This window comes from Rutilus rutilus (genome assembly GCF_951802725.1).
Source record: "Rutilus rutilus genome assembly, chromosome: 2".
NCBI classification, from domain to species: Eukaryota; Metazoa; Chordata; class Actinopteri; order Cypriniformes; family Leuciscidae; genus Rutilus; species Rutilus rutilus.
Window position 1 is genome coordinate 52,483,918 of NC_140210.1, and position 15,451 is coordinate 52,499,368.

The 15,451-nt window shown below is 38.1% G+C and overlaps 1 protein-coding gene and 1 long non-coding RNA gene across 2 annotated transcripts in view; both read right to left on the reverse strand.

Annotated features, from left to right (window-relative positions):
• The window catches only part of LOC311279655 (B-cell receptor CD22-like), a gene marked incomplete at its 5' end in the record, with an annotated part of 135,156 nt that extends 125,390 nt beyond the window's left edge, over positions 1 to 9,766 (reverse strand). The window contains 4 exons of the mRNA XM_084391290.1: positions 8,438 to 8,686; positions 8,800 to 9,054; positions 9,143 to 9,388; positions 9,487 to 9,766. Coding sequence (XP_084247416.1) covers positions 8,438 to 8,686; positions 8,800 to 9,054; positions 9,143 to 9,388; positions 9,487 to 9,766 — 1,030 coding nt within the window. The remainder of the gene's footprint in view (positions 1 to 8,437; positions 8,687 to 8,799; positions 9,055 to 9,142; positions 9,389 to 9,486) is intronic.
• Positions 7,176 to 7,944, reverse strand: LOC311280839. The gene is made up of 4 exons (XR_014625734.1): positions 7,898 to 7,944; positions 7,672 to 7,752; positions 7,458 to 7,521; positions 7,176 to 7,332 (listed from the first exon to the last, which is right to left on the reverse strand). It is a non-coding gene; the product is annotated as an uncharacterized lncRNA (long non-coding RNA).
• Positions 9,767 to 15,451: the final 5,685 nt, after the last annotated feature.

The window sequence follows — 15,451 nt, forward strand, 5'->3', positions numbered from 1 at the left end:
AATCCGGGCCTGAATAAAACAAAAGTCACCAAGTTTCACCCCCATCCGATGAAGCAAAAAAATTAAACAATTCGAAACGTTCAAGTTTTCGCCCGTTTTCGGGCGAAGAAGCCCAGAGGATTAAATAAATAGTTGTTACTTGCTTTATATAACTATATTACATTTCCTTAATTCTATTGAGAAACAGTCAAAAACATGTTACATTTTCAAAGATTTATTGTGTGCAATTGCTCCATGTCAAAAGAAACATCCAGTCTGACAAAAGAAACAATAAAATCCAAGCAGGACATAATACAGCACTTTAAAAATTAATTCAACAGTTTTGTGCATCCTTCCAAACTGTACTTTCTATGCTTATTACTCATGTTACACTTTTTAGTTTTAAACCTGTGTGCCAAGTAACAGGGATCCAAATTTAAACTTTACATTCTTTTCACATTTTCAAGGTAAACATTTTGATATCACTGCATAGTACAGTAATTAGTTTGTGCTTTCTTCTGATCATGATTTTAAAACACGAACGCAATTGGTACCCATCTTCTAAAATATTTGTAGAACAAATAAACAATCAGGACACTTGGATAAAAAAAAAAAATTAAAAAAATGTAAACACGAATGTAATTGGTACCCATCTTCCTAAAACATTCCTTCAACATATAACACGTTTTCACATTTCAACATTTAGGCAAGAACTAAGTGTCCTACTCACTGCCTCAGCTGCCTGATCATGCTATCCGTGGAGTATGCTGCATAGCTAAAGAAGATCTCCACCAAGAATGTCCAATCTTAGTTTTGGTGCTGGATTAAGTAGCATTCCACTGTTGCTGACCAACAACTGTTCTTGACTATAATAGTCTCGGCTCTGCTGCAAAACAAGTCATCAGATAAGTTCCTGGACTGAGTCAATTATAGCACAAGGGCTAACATCTCTCGTGTCAAGAGTATCAGAGCTACAAAAGCACGAATGGTGCATTAGGTGCAGTTTCTTGCATGCTGGAGTTAGTGTCATCAGTCCGTCGAAAAATTCCTTTCAGGGCATCCCTGTCTTAAAAGTTTTTAAAGTTTTTACTCTCCCTTCAGTTGTTGGAAACATCTAGGCAAGAAGTGAATGTCCTATTCACTGAAACATTGTGCCTGAACCTTTGGGGAAAGCTTGCTGCCATCCAAATTCATCAGTACCTTTTGAAAGAATTCAAACTTGAATTTGAGACTCTGAGGGTAGCTTAAGTTGAGAGTGTAGATCAGTCCGAACAGCATTAGCAATCCAAAGGAAACACTCTTTAAGGGCTGTAGCCGCTGCACACCCTATATCACTACTCCGACATCCTCTGGCTCGTCCTCAGCACCAGCACCTTCTTTACGGATCACAAAAAGCCCCAGAGTGGTCTCAGAAATTCCTCTCTCAGCTTCTTCAGGATTGCAGTCCTAAGCCAAAACAAAAGACAAACAATCAAATAATAATTAACACCTTGTTCAGTTTCAATGAAATATTGGTAACATACATGTTGGTACTATGTACAAAAAGTACATATACAAACCTCAATTTCTTTGACGAGTGTTGTAATGTCCTCATTGAAGTACACACAGACTTTTTATGACACAGTCTTGTTTGATGTGTATGTCATCACACTGAAAATTATGACAATATAAAAAACACTTATTACATATATATATATATATATATATATATATATATATATATATGATTATATATATACAATATTTGTAATTAGATATAAAAAAATAAAACGCAGTTTACCACACCTTGTCTGTAATTGCCAAAATGCGTGATATCTTCTGTCCAGAAGCACCACCTTTGCTGCTGCAAAGCTTGTGTACATTAACAGAATCGATTGATGTATAACACAAGCATATAAGATAAAAAGTAAAAAAAAAAATATCTATTTTTTCACTGATAAGGAAAAAAACGAGCCTATCGCGCCGGCGCGATAGCCGACCTCAGGGGGTTAAATGTGGAAATCACCTGATCAGACAGTATATGCAACTATTGTTGTCTCATCTCTTACTGAATTGGGCTCAACACTCTTGGATGATGACATTTCACAGCTAAATAATGCGCTGGCTATTAACCTGGATTTATTTGTTCCTCGCAAGGTCCGTGAAATCAAGTATACCCGCTCTGCTCCTTGCTATAACAACAACCTTTCTCTCCTTTAGTTATAATGCGAGTGCTGTCACGATCGGTTCAAAAACAAAACTGAGGACTCAATTGCAGAAAAATAGGAATTTAATAAAGGAAAAGGCAAAAATACAAGAACAAAACAAAACTCCCACGCGGGGGAAAACACTAGAATATATTAACAAACTTAAACACTGGAAACAAAACACCAGAACATTAGACAACGTAACAGCACAGTACAACAGACACAAGGAGACTAAATAGGGAGGCAAACAAAAGAAGGCAACGATGACAACAGGTGAAATTAATTAAACCAATAACAAGATAACAAGAAGGGCGGGGCTAACAATGAACACGAGCACATGGCTCAACATAACAAACACCCAAGTGCAAAACAAGACAGGACAAACTTGTGACAAGTGCGGCAAGTTTTTCGGGTGCCCTGTTTTCAGAATTTTGTGCAACCTGATTTTGCCTCACTTGTTACAGTTCAGATATGAAAGTTACTACTTGCATACTTGATTCCCTTCCTATTGGTTTGTTTAAGTCTTGTTTTGAGCATTTGTGCCCTGCAGTGCTTAACATAATTAATGAATCCTTAAAGGAACACTCCACCGTTTTTTGAAATAGGGCTTATTCACCGTCTTTCCTACATTTAGATAGGTGGGCAAACGCATTTTTGTCTCAGTGCATGCAATGTTTTAGTTTGGCAGCGCCGCCGCTAGCTTAGCTTAGCATAATTAATGGAATCCTTTGTTGCCAGCTAGCATGTCATGAGTAAAAGTAAAAAAAAAAAAAAAAAAAAAAATTACTTTTTGTTGCCTGCGTATTCACAACAAGTACAAATAGCAATGCAAATTAAAGACTAGGCGATTTCCTAGGCAGATATTGACTTGGGACTATATTTGGGTGAAGCACAGGCGAAGCACTGCTACTTCGCCGCTGGCAAAACCCGGACCACCAATGCAGGTTTGAGAGGTGGCGCCCAGACAAATCTCGCCAGAATCACGACTTGCTTTACGGCACGACGTCTCGTACATCAACAACATATGAAGCAGCCTCTATGGAAGACACTAGCACACATTTCAGACGTGAATCATGACTGAGTCGACGAAGAAAATGAAGAAAGCGCGGTCGGAAGAGTCAAGGAAAAGAATACGACGGCTCTGTGTGAGTGGTATTTACGACAGTAACTTTAAATACAAGTACTCCACAGGGACTCTAGGGGTCGCTGTTTGAGAAAAACAGAAACTGCTTAGTGTGCCTTTAAATAACTAATCGACCTATGTCAAATCTTCCTTTCTTGGCTAAAATTTTAGAATGAGTTGTAGCTTTACAGTTGCATAACCATCTTTCTGTTAGTAATCTTTTTGAGCAACTTCAATCTGATTTTTGAAAATTATGACTCACAAATGTTATGACTTTTATGACATGACTTTTATTGGCGCCTGTTTGGTTGGTTCTGTGGTTCTGATGGTTCTGTATTTGAGTTTCAGAAGAAATTAAGGAATCTAGGAGTTATCTTTGATTCCCCATTGACATTTGACATGTACAAAACGTTGTTAAGACTTCTTTTTTTTATATCTCAGAGATATTGCAAAATTGCGCCCCATGCTATTCTTTTCAGCTGCAGAAAAGCGAATTGCTTGGAATTTTTAAAACACATTTAAAAACTTTGTTAGGTTTGGTTAGGAAAGTTAGGTTATTGTTGATTGTGGTAATCATTGCAGGTTTCTTGTTTATTTAATCCACCTATGCTTTTTTGTTTGATTTATTTTGTATTTTGTTTATTACTTTACTTGTATTGTCTTATACTGTAAGTGCTTTGAGAAGCTCCTTTAAAGGCACTATAGAAAACAAAAGTTTTTTATCTAAGTGTAATGGTATTTAACAGCGCCGCCACTCCCACCACGCGCATCACGCGCTGTGTGTAGGGCACCAAGTGCTGAGGGGGCACCAAAAATAGCCTAATGAAAAAAATATATATATTATAATGCTTTTATTATTTCATTAGCCTATAGAAATATTATTAGGCACATTTTAGCCATGTATATGTAACAAAAAAGGGGGAACAAGATCATTTAATTGCTCTAGTCTAGAAAGTACCACCCCCGTTGGATGGTCCGTGCCGGTTGTTCGCGCGTGCGCCTGACGAAGTTTATTGGGCGCTACGAATGTCTATCAAATGCGCCTGTACTGTGCTCATAGCCAGTCGTTTCAATTATACCAGATGACGTATGTAGAGCGACAGAAACTCGACGAGGAAGAAGACGAAATAAACTTGCGTTCTAAACTACTTAGAACACTATTTAAGGCTGCATCGAAAGGTAACTTCGCGTCTGATGCCATGTTGGATCCATAGATATAAACAAACTGCTTCGGTGTGTCGCATAGACGTCGTCATCGTCTTGCTGCTCCCTCCCCGTTCTGTGATTGGTTCCCTTTTTGAGGGGAAAATCTGGTCCATGGTGTCCAGGCTGCCTAGCAGCGTGAATAAAATCGCGCTGCACGCAAGGCAGCATGGGGAAACCCAGGGTAAGCAAACTATGTTATTATAACTCAGTGTTTCCCCTACCATTATATTAGGGGGGCGCCCCGCCCTCCTAACGGCTCCCCCCGCCCCCCTTGGAGGTCAAGTAAATTTGATTTGATTTTCTTTATAGCGACAGATTACAATTTGTTATTTTATAAAAAAAAAAAAAACCTAAATGGCCCTTAAGTAATATGTTATTTATCTTATTTCCACGATGGCATGTCTTTTCTGTCTGTGTTTACAATTATCCCAATGAGTGCGCACACTCACACACAAACAAACACTTGCGTCACATACAGTTGAGCACTAGCGGACAGAGAGCGCGCGGCTGGAAATGTGTCGCTGAACTGAAGATGGCAACACTCGCTCTACTGCGAGTAGCAGCCGGAATAGCTCTCCTGCTCCAAGTCTAACGCCCGTTTCACATATATTTCGTTTGCGGTGAGTATTTTTTTTCCGTACCCATGTTAACAGAGCTTTCACACTGCACGAGGATGCAGTCCGTCGATGATCGATCTGTTCCAGTTGCGGTGCGTATACAGCAGTGCAGAGATCGTTTCTGCACCGAGTCTATTTCTGCTGTGCTGCAAACGCTGAATTAAAGTGACAGCGCATGTTTCGTGGTCAAAATGAACACCGATTGACCTGAAAATGTAGTAATTTCACCATAAGTGCGATTAATTAAATAAAATGTAGTAATCTCACCATAAATTTATTTAATTAATTACTACTTTTTTCACTTTAAGACTGAGTTAAAGCAAGGAAAACTACAATTTACCTCAACAAGGCGACATAATGAACAACACTCGTCTTATTCGTGGAGGTGGAAAAACAAGTTCTTTGTGACATGCAAGATTTATTGTATTAAAATTTAAATACAAAAGATTTTAATATAAGTACATGGTTAAATATTTTACCACTTGCTTGAGCAACTTAATATATAATTATATAGAAGTAATGTATTGAATAATACATTGTTTAAATTGTGTTTACGTGAACGCACGTTCACAGCAGTGGTGCGTCTGACAGGATTATTCTCTCCAATAAATGCATCATAGAAATAAAAACTTCTCATAAAAAAAGCCCATTTAAAATTTATATATATATTGGTTAGTATTTATAAATCTTTTTTTAGTTGTTAGTTAAAAAATAAAACTATTTAAGCTCTGGTCCATTAATATTAACAAATACTTCTATAAATTTAACAAAGGTTATTTGCAAAAGTCAATTTTAAAAAGATTTAAATATGTTTATTTATTTTTTTAAAGAGATATCTTATGTTAACATTTTTTAACTTTTACAAACCATTACCCTCCCAGACAACCAATTTATGTGACAGATAGATAGATAGATAGATAGAGATAGATAGCGTCTGTGTCAATTTTCCCCAAACCACCACCCCCCCCCCCCCCCCCCCAAAACCTGTAAACCTAGGGGAAACACTGTAACTTATAACTTCAGTGCAAGCTAAATTGAGATTTTACTGTTAAACATTACCTATTTTACAAATAACTGACGCCAGCTAGCTGTTACTTTCTTTACTATCTTTCTTTAGATATTGAGCAGTAGTTTATGGTTTATTTTGACGTGACGGTGGTTAATACTTTCTCAGTAACAGTTAACGTTAGCAGTCAGTGCAGTGCACATGGTAGGCTAACAATTCCTGTTAAATATATATAAAAAATATAAAATGTCATTATGAATGATATAAAGCAAACATTACTGTTGAATTGTGTGCATTATTGCACCTCAATCTATTATGCTTTTATATTATATTAGATGAGATTTATCAAATAGTTGATAAGGAGTAAAGGGGGAGAACTCCTTGGCTGCCATGCTTTCAGTTTTATAATTTTTTCCGGTATAAGATTCTTTGTTTGAATATTTTGTCTAATAAATGTAATTTATTCAAAGTGACACTGAATTTGGGAAAACATGTCTGGATTATTTTTTTATTTTTTTTTATTTTGCTATTCTATTTGCTGAAGAAAAGTTTGCACTTTCAAATGTGTAGTGTGTGTTGGCTATTCTACATATGTTTACAAAGTCAGCAAAGCTGTGAAGATTTTACTTTCTCTTTTTAGTGTTCTTAAGTTTTATACTGTGATGCTGCTATTGTGTTATTATTGGTATTGAGTTATATGTTTGGTAATAAAAAGTTAAACTGGCAAAAACAAACGTTTTTTTTTTTTCTCAGGGTCGGGGTGGGGGGCATCATAAAGGAATTATGCTTAGGACACCAAAATGGCTAGCAGCGGCACTGGTCTTTAACATTTGTTATGCTGTTATTCTTGATTTACTGAATGACAGAAAAGTGTGGAACTTTACACTAGAGCCTTATTTTTTTCTGCATTTTATTGGAAACATGAACAATACCGATACTCACGGTCAAAAACATTAATAATCTCAATGAAGTAAAATTCATACATGATAAAAAAGCATAAAGAGAAACACACAGCCTAGTGATTACACAGTTTTACATAAATCATTAACTGTTACTTTCATTATCACACATCCATCTATAAAACGATCCCTTAATTACTTCAGTCACACGTCATCATGACACTCCTGTCAATCATTCAGGGCTCCTCCCACAAAGAGATGCATAAAGGCTGTAATATTTACTGTGTCCAAAACACTACAGCCTCTTCTTGTTAGTCTGAATAAGAAAGAAAGAAAGTAAAAACATTAATATTAAAATATGTCAATAAAAGCATCAACAACATGTGTCAAGAGGAAAGGCTAATAGATTGGGTTTTGTCTCTATCTAGTGGGTATTCTTACTTGCTCGAAGATTTTCATACAGAGACGAGTCCAGTTCGGGTTTACAATCATCAAGTTGAGCAGCCTTTATGAATGAAGACAAAGTAAAAACAGGAGTGTGTTATTTAAATTCCCATATACTTAGTCAATATAGATATGTTCACACTGACATTGAGCGTTTAATTCCTTTTGGCTAAAAGTGAAGAGAGTTTAGTCTTCTGTAGGAAACACTTACCATTACATTCTCATACACAGGATCACTCAATTCAACATCATAAGCGTCGCGTCTGTCATGATCAGGTCTGGGATGATTCATCTTTGCCATTAAAGAAAAAACAGAATAAAGAGAAAATAAATAATGTCTATAAACAACTCACTAGAAAAAGTCACTAATTCAGACTTTCACTTTTAGTTACAAATGAATTTAGTAAACTACTGAAAACCAAATAATTTTTTCTCACCTGAGATTCCTGTGTGTCATTTCTCTTTTTCATCCACCTGTTTCTCCTTTAAAGACAATGATTTGAAACAATTACAACCAATCAGAACCTATTTGATGATTAATACACAGATATGATTTGAACCAATGGTATTTCTCTAGGACGTGGCACTGCCACTTTGAATGTGATGAAATCTGGTCTATCTTCAGGATTTACTGCAGAAATGAGCTTCAGATCTCGTTCTTCAATAACTAACTGAGTAGCTGTCAGTGTGGAAAGATAGGATGGGAAATTTTGCCTTAGTTCACGTTCATCATGACGTCTCACTGAATTCACAACTTTCTACCTCAGTCATTCATTCACACACACGAGAGAGTACCACAGACACACATCTTACCAAATCACTAACATCGAAATGATCACTGCAGCTCCACAAACCCCTCCAATGGATATGTATAATATCACCAGACGTCCTGCAACTGAGACAAAAGAGTAAAACATCTGAACAGATTCATTTGAGTCACTATAGAAAGAGTAATGTAAGTATATGAGCCGCTCTACCTTTAACAGTGACAGTTACAGCGTCTGATCTCTGAGATCCATGTTGATTGTGAGCCTGACAGTAGAAGCGTCCACTCTGTAGTGCACTGAAACTCTGTCCAGATCCAACAGCTGAGGTTTCATTCTCCTTAAACCAGCTGAAGTTCAGAGCAGGAGGGTTTGAGTCACTGATGCAGTTCAGAGTCACTGAATCTCCCTCCACTATTACACCAGATCCACTCATCAACACTGAGACGCTCCTGGGAGGATCTGATAACAATCACCGAATTATTTAAGACCTCTGACACATTTTTAAAATGACAAATATGAACCAAATTAATCAAAACAGAGAATTAGCATCTAATGTTTTATAATAAACTCACACATGACGTTTAAAGTCACAGTATCAGAGTATTTCTCTCCATGTTCATTGATGGACTTGCACTTGTATTCTCCACTGTCATCAGAGCTGATCTTTGAGATGCTGAAGATTCTTTCAGATCCTACAAAAGTTCTTCCTTTAAACCATCTGATTTCTGCAGGAGGGTTTGAGTCACTGATGCAGTTCAGAGTCACTGAATCTCCCTCCACTATTACACCAGATGGACTGATGGACACTGAGACGCTCTTTGGAGGATCTAACACAGGACAAAAAATAAAACCTTAAATCATCTAATTCAAACACAATCTCCTAATTTTAAAAAGACTAAATGAATCTGTACTCACACATGACATTGAGCTGAACAGCAGGAGAGATGTGAGTGTGTCCGTCTACAGCACAGCTATATCTGCCTGAATCCTCTCTTCTGACTGACTGCAGCAGGAGTTCATTGTTTCTGTCTCTTCTCTCAGTTAATGGCTGTGAGTTTCTGTACCAGATGAATGTTCTGTCAGTCAGAGCGCAGCTGCTTTTACATCTCAGATTGACTGAATCTCCCTCTGTCACTCTCTTAGGAGACTCCACCTGAAGATCTGAACACAACACACACATTATATCTAGTGCTGCTGTCATACACTGATTATTATTCAACATAATGCACAGAAGAAGAGATAAACCTCACCAAAGTCACCTGTGACAGTAAGAGTCACTCCTGGAATACCAATATATTTTCCATCAGGATTATCAGTGATGAATCTGAAATAGTACATGTGTGAATCCTTCAGTGTCACATGACTCAGTCTGATGGTGCAGTTCTGCTGTTTATCTCCCAGATACTGAAGCCTCTGACTGTATTCAGGGTCATTAGACAGATCTAGAGGCTCAACACCTAACTTCATTTGAATTGGGCCTTTTGTCCAGAACACTTTCTTGATCTGATGTCCAGTAGGGTATTTATAAGTGCAGCTCATTATAACTGTTGAGTCCTTTAGTGCACAGATGTGTGAAGGACTGTAACTCACACCCCAATCAGCACTAGAAACCCCTGAAACACAGAATTCATCCTGAACAATTTAGCAGCAGCTTGTGCATATAACATTGCAGTATCAAATGTATCTTGAGTGTTTCTGAAGTGTTGCATTGACTAACCATGAATCATGAGAAGAACGATCAGAGGAAGAGGAGGAGCCATTCTGAGTGATGTCACTATCAACACCTACAACAAATGTACAGTGGCTTATTTTTCAACTTTTAGGGACAGTTTCATACAGTGGGTACGGAAAGTATTCATACCCCCGGTAAATATGATCAAAAATGGCTGTAAAAAATAAATCTTTCATTCAAAAAATGTGATCTTTCGTGGGGTACTTTTTATCCTTGTGTGCATCAAACCCATCTAGCATGTTTGCTGCCAAAAAGCTCTTTTTTTAGTTTGATCTGACCACAGAACCCAGTGCCGTCTGAAGATCCAGTCGTGTCTGACCACTGAATATGCTGGAGTTTGTTTTTGGAGGAGCGAGGAGCATTTTTCTTGAAACCCTCCCAAACAACATGTGGGGATGTAGGGGTTGTTTGTTTTTTTTTTTATAGGCTTTCTGACCCCAAGACTCAACTAATCTCTGCAATTCTCCATCTTTGATCCTTGAAGAGTCTTTGGCCACTCAAAGCATCCTCCTCACCGTCCATTAAGACAATATAGACACACGTCCTCTTCCTGGCAGATTTGTAACATCTTTACTTGATTATAACTTCTTAATTATTGCCCTGATGGTCAAAATGGGGATTTTCAATTATTTAGCTATTTTCTTACAGCCACTTTCTATTTTGTGAAGCTCAACAATCTTTTGCTGCAAATCAGAACTGTATTATTTGGTTTTACTCATTGTGACGGATGATTAAGGGAATTTGGCCTTTGTGTTTCCTCATGTTTAAAATCCTGTGAAACAAGAAGTCATGGCTGGACAATTTCATGTTCCTAGTCACCCTGGTGTGCTGACAAAAGGTAAATAATAATAGGAATATACTTCAGAGATATTTTATTCATAAAACATTCTAGTGGTATGAATAATTAGCCGCGTTTCCACTGTCGGGCCAGGGCCGGGCCAGGGCTTTAAACGGGCCGTGCCGGGCTAATAGCCTCGGGCCAATAGCACCGGGCATGCGTTTCCACTGTCGGGCCAGAAGCTCCACAGCGCTTCACTAAAACACGCCCGTAACACGCCTCTCTGGAACAACGTCACACTAACCCATCTTTTCACCAACACATGGAAGTTTTATCAGAAAACTAATCAGAAATCACTGGAAACAGCGTTGAAAACAAACATGATAAAAGCGGCCGTTTGCTAGCTTTTTTTTTGTTTGTTTGTTTAGCAGCTACTTGAATATTTAAAACCCAAGCATCGATGTTTTACCACAGGTTTACAATAAAAAGTGATACATTGATCATAATGAATTAATTTATGTAAAAATTGCACATTAGTCACTCAGAAATAAATTACCGTTAGGTCTATTTCACAAAAGAAAGAGGACACACTTATTTTTTCAGTCGCGTCTGTTTCTTTATCTGGTAACTTAGTTACAGGACATATTTACATCACATTTAGAAAAAATTATAATTTCTACAAATACATGCCATACGACCTGAGGAGCTTTAGCACTCTCTCGACTCCCATACAGATATTTTCAGTCAGAGAAACAGAGGAAGCTCCCGAAAAAAAAAGTTACTTTATTTTTTGATAGTCTAAGAGACGAGACGTAGGCTATGACAGATAAAATATAAACATGACTGTGATAGCCTTTAAGATTGGTCTGATTTCTTCAAGCGTTCGCTATGTTGTTTTTTTTACTATGCGTATCTTCAAGCGTTTACTATGTTTACTATGGTAACGGCTAGCGCGCATAGTCTTTTGCATCACAAACAGAAGGCATTCAAACATGAACGCGATTTAAATTATTTTATTTTTAAGTCTTTAATGCTGACAGAATCATCCGGCGCTGCCGTCTCCCAACGGTAAACTCCTCCTCTGTTGGTAACCACTCCTCTAGCCCGAGCTGGCCCGCTTTGGCCCAAGGTATTCGACGGGCCAGGAATCCTGGCCGTTGGCCCCGAGTAAGCCCCGATCAAGCCCCAGAAGTGACAGTGGAAACGCGACTGGCCCTGGCACGCACTAGCACGGCCCGGCCCTGGCCCGACAGTGGAAACGCGGCTATTGTGGCCAACGTGTTTTGGAGAAAAACATTTATTTCATACTGTGATTTCCCCCCCAATTTGAATTCTTTTACTTCAATGAAAGGTTAGATTTTTGCCAATTAATTTTAAACTAATAATAGCACTAGCCTCAGCCTATTCTTGGACCTACAGATGAAGACACTAGCTCAACATAAACCCCCTGTATCTTGACTATAGCTGTGCATGCACATGTGCAAGTGTGTGGGTTACCTAAAGTAGCATCAGTGACCTCATCTTCCTTTTCTAATGAAAATTGAGCACCATCTATTTTGCGATTGAACAGAAAACTGAAAGAGAAATACACTCTAGTTCTTAGCTTAAAGTCAAACAGAAATCAATGAAATACTCTTATTTATGCAAGAAAATGACAGCAACCATCATTTTTGCACTGCTTGAGTATGGAACTGTCTAAAGCCTTTCCCCGTCCCCTTTGATTGACAGCAGCTTTCATTATATAGTCAGCCTGTATTATACAGTTATCTGTTGTTAAAATATTAAATTTTTAAGGTGTTTGTCACCAACATACAAAACACTGCTAGAGAAAACATTGTGCTATTGGACTTTTTTTTTTTTTTAAGAATATGCAAGACGTACATAAGTTGGGATCACAAACAGGGAAAACAAATAAACAAACAAACAAACAAGCAAAACAAAACCAATACAGTCAGGAACTGACAGATGCGTGCGTTTGTGTGTGTGCGTGTGTGCATGTAAAGGTAACTGGGTGGACGTGTCACAGTACATACTTTGAAGAACAAGAGATAGAGGGAAAAAAAGAAACAAAAAGATATATATATGCAAATAAACATACATACATAAACATGTATAAGTCAGTATATGAAAACAAATAACATATAAATAAAACAAATATAAAGAAATCAATCAGTGGTAAGGAGTGACTACTAAAAATACTATAACGTCTACTACTACAACTACTACTTCAACAACCACAACTACCACTACAATCTCTACTTCTACAATAACTGCTACAACTACAACCACAACTACTACTACAATCTTTACTACTACATAACTGCTACTACTACTACATCAGCAACTTGAAACATGACAATGGTATAAATACTTGATAGTAATGATAATAAGATAACAGAAGGACAAATCAGAACAGTAATAATAGTAATGAAAACAAAAGTATAAGTAATAATATTAATGATAGTAATGATATTAATGATAGTAATGAAGAGGTGAGGGGAGGTTGGGAAATCAGGGAGAGGACAAATAATAATAATAATAATAATAAGAGAAAAAAAAAAAAAAAAAAAACAAGGAGTATATATATATATATATTACAATAATAATAATAATAGTAGTAGTAATAATAAGACTGAAAGAGGTAAATAGTGATAATTATAATATACTCATATTGATAATAATAATAAAATAACAACATTAATAATTATATGAGGAGGTGGAAGTTATATGATCAGCCTTGAAGTGCATAGTGTGTGTCAGTTGCTTTGTGATGCATTAAAAAGGTATGACGTTCAGCATGGATCAGTGCTATTGGACTTTTGATTTTAAACCATATAGTTACTGAGACACAGCCCTGTGACAACTAGCCCCAACCAATCTCCCATAAATCCCCCACATTTAAGATATTTGACAGAACAGTTATAAAATCATGCTCTTACCCGTTTCACCAACACCAGTGACCAGTGACAGCACTACAAATGATCAGGATGAAACCAGTATTGTTGTTTTCACACTCTGAGTGACACGTGATTAACACCTTATACTTTAACATGAGCTTATGACACCTCACCTAGTGCAGCTCGAGCAGAGGAAGAGTTTTAACAGACAACATTAGACTAAAGGCATAAACATTAAACTGAGAGCAACTTTACATCAGTCCATGAAGATGCTCATGTAACAATGTTTTCAAACTTGGGAATATCTATATTTAATCAGTTGCAAATATATTGTAATGACAAGGAACATGTTCTTAAGAAACAGAGATAATAATTGCTTTAATAACTGTACTTTAATTTGCATATGCAGACTAACTATCCTAGCTTGTAAAACACTGGAAGGTATTGCAGTAGCAGTGACGTCAAAACACACATTTCATCTCCAGCATCGCCAACTGTGCACTTGATAAACCTCCAGTTTACTGATTAATAGCAATCTGGAAGTTAAATAAAGAACTTTAAACACGCTGATGAAGCAGAATTGATTCATCTGAATGTTTTTATCATGATAACTATTACGTTTTTTGAATGTGTCAGTTGCCTTGTCCTTCTTGAATGCATCATGTCTCTAAACATGGTTACATACTGTTTCCTCTTTTGTAGGTGAGAAAACCAAATGCATGAACTTCTGACATCAGCATCACAGTGTTGATCACGTGACCTTCAGAAGCGATGGAGAGACGCTGAGGGACGTCACACCGAAGAGGAAGAGGAAATCAGTCCTGTCAGAGTAACGCTTGAGGCCTTTTCACATACCAAATATTTCAGCTCTAGTAATGGAAGTCCTGGCTTCTAAATAAAAGATCCAGATTGGGAATTTTCTGGACAAACCTGAAATAAACACTTTTTTTTTTGAGCATCAGAAACAACATGTATGAATCTTTATGGATCATGTAATATTTGAATGTTGATTTGAAATATGTTATTAAAATGTGACTTTGGCCAACAGTTTTTCAGGATATTTCGCCCTTCAAGCCTATAGGAGTTGGTCTTGCATGAATAGGCTAGGGGAAAATCCTTTTCCACGAGAATACTGAAGCCAAAAAATTATCCTTAATTTTGTATTAATGTAAAACGCGTTGCGGCAGCATACAGACATAGGCGAGGCAGCTCGCGCGCCTATTGGCTGGTCTGCTGGCAACTGCTTAAGCCTATCGAGCGAGACCTAGAGTGACGTCAGACCCAATGAGGGCGCTTCGCGCCCTCTTGCGTCACGTCCCGCCGAAACGGGCGTGGCTTAGGTCTATAAATACCGCTCGCAGGCCTTATATCTCTGATTTTTCATCCTTCAGCGAAGCAACTCACATCGCTGGATCCGAGAAGAAGCCGCGCTGTTGAAGAAGCACTTCAGCGGGACGAGTCGAGAAGCTGCTGGCCGCGCCGCCTTCATCGCCTTCCTGCTGCGCTATCCGGCGTTATATCCTTTTCTCTTCTACTGTGCTTTGTGTGTGCTCGCCGCCGCGACACACACTCTCATTGCACTAAAAGAGCCGGGCTTCTTTTTCAAGACGCCCCTTTCCTGAGGACACGCAGTTCTCGCGCTCGCTGACGGCGACTGCCCTCACTGCGAGCTAGGTACTGCCTATGGTGACTCTGAGGACTCACCTGGCATCCTTCTCCGAGACTGCTTCTCCGCCCTTCCAAGCCGCAAAGCTCGCCGGTTCGCCCGCTTGCCTTGCCTGCTTGGGGGATGATGCCCGCTCTCCCTCTGTTCGAGC